Source organism: Charadrius vociferus, unplaced genomic scaffold (assembly GCF_000708025.1).
Source record: "Charadrius vociferus isolate BGI_N301 unplaced genomic scaffold, ASM70802v2 scaffold409, whole genome shotgun sequence".
NCBI classification, from domain to species: Eukaryota; Metazoa; Chordata; class Aves; order Charadriiformes; family Charadriidae; genus Charadrius; species Charadrius vociferus.
The window spans coordinates 856,915-860,113 of record NW_009650082.1 but is presented as its reverse complement, the minus strand read 5'-3'; the positions used below and the strand labels follow the sequence as shown (position 1 = coordinate 860,113).

At 59.1% G+C, this 3,199-nt stretch overlaps 1 protein-coding gene across 1 annotated transcript in view; it reads left to right on the top strand.

Moving 5' to 3' along the window:
- Positions 1 to 3,199, top strand: part of NECAB3 (N-terminal EF-hand calcium binding protein 3) — a 32,278-nt gene that overhangs the window by 456 nt on the left and 28,623 nt on the right. The window contains exon 2 of the mRNA XM_009892112.1: positions 3,055 to 3,193. Coding sequence (XP_009890414.1) covers positions 3,055 to 3,193 — 139 coding nt within the window. The remainder of the gene's footprint in view (positions 1 to 3,054; positions 3,194 to 3,199) is intronic.

The following is a 3,199-nucleotide window of genomic DNA, read 5'->3' as shown; positions in this document are numbered from 1 at the left end:
GCAGGACCGTGTCCCCTGCTGCAGCAGTGCTGCCCATCTCGGGGGGAACGCGTTGGTGGCTCCAAGCAAGCCGGAGCACCCTAAAAATAACCACTTTGCCTCCCAGGGATGATTCACGATGCAGCTGAAGGGCTTCCCTCCTGCTATTTTGAATCGCTGGAGAAAGCTGATGATAGCTCGTTTCTGAAGAGCACATGGCGGTTTCGGGGAGCGGCCCCGGGCGCTGCCTGGTTTTATGAGCTATCTGCATCGCAGATGCTTTTCTTCATCAGGTGAAGCAGACACAGTGCGGGAGATGGGCACCCTGCACGCATCCTGTGTGCTCCGTGGGTGCTTGGCTCCTGTTTGCTCCCACTCCCTGGCAGTGTCCCTGCAGGGACCGTGCCCGTCCAGCTCTGCGGGTGTCCGGTGCTGTCGGGCTGCGGTGGTGGCTCCATTGGCACCAGCAAACGCTGCGGCGGGTGGACACGCGGGCATCCGCAGGCTGAGCTGTGCTGGATGCAGACGTGGTGCTGAGCCCAGGGAGCCGTGGGGTCTCCTGTCCCCGTGCTGCGAGGCTCGGACTCAGAGGAGTCAGGAGAGCCCAACTGTGGGACGAGCTCTGGGACAGGCTGGCAGTGGTTGGGGGGGGCAGCATTAGATGCTGGCATAGCATAAAGTTTGCTAGAATTTATGCCTTTAATCTAATCCCCCCTGGAGGGTCCAAGCAGGTTTTTGGGTGCCGTGTACATCTGCCCTGGGGTGCCGTGTCCCTGCCAGCACTGCCTGCTGCCTGCCGGGCTTCTGCATCCCACCCCACGTGGGATATTCCCACCTCCAAAAGGAACTCATGTTTCTTCCGCAAGGAGGTCACTCAGGGAGGTGAAGCACAGCATCATTTAGTCACAAGACACTGTAAGTGGGTGTTTCATTTAATTTCTGCCCAGTTGTGGCCCTGTGCCGCCCACATCTGGCAAGCAGAGCAGAGCCCGGGTTGTTCCCCCCTGCAGCCGGGGCCGAGGCCACGTCCCCCTTCCCTGCCAGTGGCTTTTGGGGCGCACTGCAGAAGCAGCCATGGAAGGAGCTGGGGGCATCTGCTGCCTCTTTCCACTAGCAGAAGTTTTGCCCTGGACTTCGCCCTCAGGACTTTCCAGTGGCTCCTTCCCATGCTGAAACTTGTGTTGACCTCAAGGAGCCCCAATGGGGACCGATCATGGATTTTAGCAATGCAAGGGTGCAGAAAGACCCACCCCCCCACCCACCCTAGGGCTTTGCTTTGATCCACGGCAGAGTCCCGCCATTGCCCAAGCCCCTTCCCGTGCTCCCTGGCAGGGCGATCCTCTGTCCCTGCTACTGTAGGGCCCTCCCTGCCTGTTTCTCTAGTACCTGCCCCCATTTTAGTTTGATTTGATGATGGCCATACTTGACAGCTCCAGCCTTTGGTCCCCTTTCTGCCCCCCAGGGGACAAGGGACATCCCTGTGCCACCTGGGTTGGGTGCACATGCTCCCCAGAGCCCTCAGATATCCCCGCTAGGTCCCAGGTGCACTTTTTCTGCCTCTTTTCCCTTGCACACACCCAGAGCAGTCGGGAGACGGTAAAAATAACGGCGATGCATCCTTACAACCACCCTGGGCTCCCTTGGGGGAGGAGGAGAGCGAGCGACCTACACATGCCACAGCTGGGTCACACAGGGCCAGGGAAGTGTCTCGGTTTTGAGAGGTGGGTTAAGAGAAGCCAAGCTGAGCAAAATGGGGTGGTCTCGAGAGGTCCATGTGAAGGGATAGGTGGTGCACATGAAAGCAAGCCTGGCTGGGATTTCGCATCCAAGAGAAACTGGTGTATGCCGCTTTCTGTAAGCGAAATCCTGGGATACTCTGAGAGGGATGGGGAGAAGCCCAACACCCCAAGAAGTCACCTCACTGCACATACCCTGGGAGCAGAGTGAAGCTCTGCCCAGCCACAGCTTTATCATAGAATCATAGAATGGTTTGGTTGGAAAGGATCTCGAAGATCGTCGAGTTCCAATCCCCCTGCCATGGGCAGGGACACCTCCCACCAGCCCAGGTTGCCCAAGGCCACGTCCGGCCTGGCCTTGAACACCTCCAGGGATGGGGCCTCAACGACCTCTCTGGGCAACCTGTTCCAGTGCCTTACAACCTTCAAAGTGAAAAATTTCTTCCTGATGTTTAATCTAAACCTGCCCTCTTCCAGTTTAAACCCATTCCTCCTCATTCTACCAATACATGACCTACATTATGTCATTTATTTATCTAGTTATCTGTTTCTTGTTTGTGAAAACCTTGGAGGACAGGCTGGGGTACGGACATGGATGTCCATCCTATTCCTCTCCGCATGCACAGCCCTCCAGGTGCCTGTGCCGGGCAGGGGTGGAGGCAGCTCCTACCTCCTCCTCTTCCTCCTCCTCCTCCCCCCGAGCCAGCCTGTCCCCAACTCCTGCAGCCCCTGCTTGGGGCGGGAAGGGGGTTTTACATCTGCTCATGGGACCCAGCGCACTTGGAATGACCCCCTCACGCCTGCACGCCGCGCTGGAGGGAAGCAGCACTGAGCAAAGGCTGCCCAGCACCGGTGGGCACGGAGGAGTTGGCACCACCGGGAAGTCATTTGAAGCCACAGTGGGTGGCAGGGGGACCACCCCAGAGCCAGCTGCAACCACCCATGGCCAAACTAGGGCTACCCCGAGGTCGACTAGGGCAACCAAGGCTCTGCCAGGGCAAACTGCAACCACAGTGAGACCACCCATGGCCACACTGGGACCAACTGGGGCAACCAGGGCTACCAAGGAGCTAACAGCGACTATACTGAGACCACCCGTGGCCAAACTGCAGCCAGCTGGGGCCACACTGGAACAACCAGGGCTACCGTGGGGCCAACAATGACCACATTGGGACCACTCATGGCCACACTGGGATCGACTGGGGCAACCAGGGCTCTCCCAGGACCAACAGCGACCACACTGGAACCACTCATGGCCAAACTGGGACCATTTGGGGCCACACTGGGGCAACCAGGGCTCCCCTGGGGCCAACAGTGACCACACTGGGACCACTCATAGCCAAACGGTGACCAACTGCGGCAACCAAGGACGGTCACACCCCAGTGTGACCATCCAGGGCCACGCCGGGACCACCGTGGGCTACACTGAAGCCAACCGTGACCAGCCCGGGGCCACCCCACCACCGACGGGCGCCACGGCAACC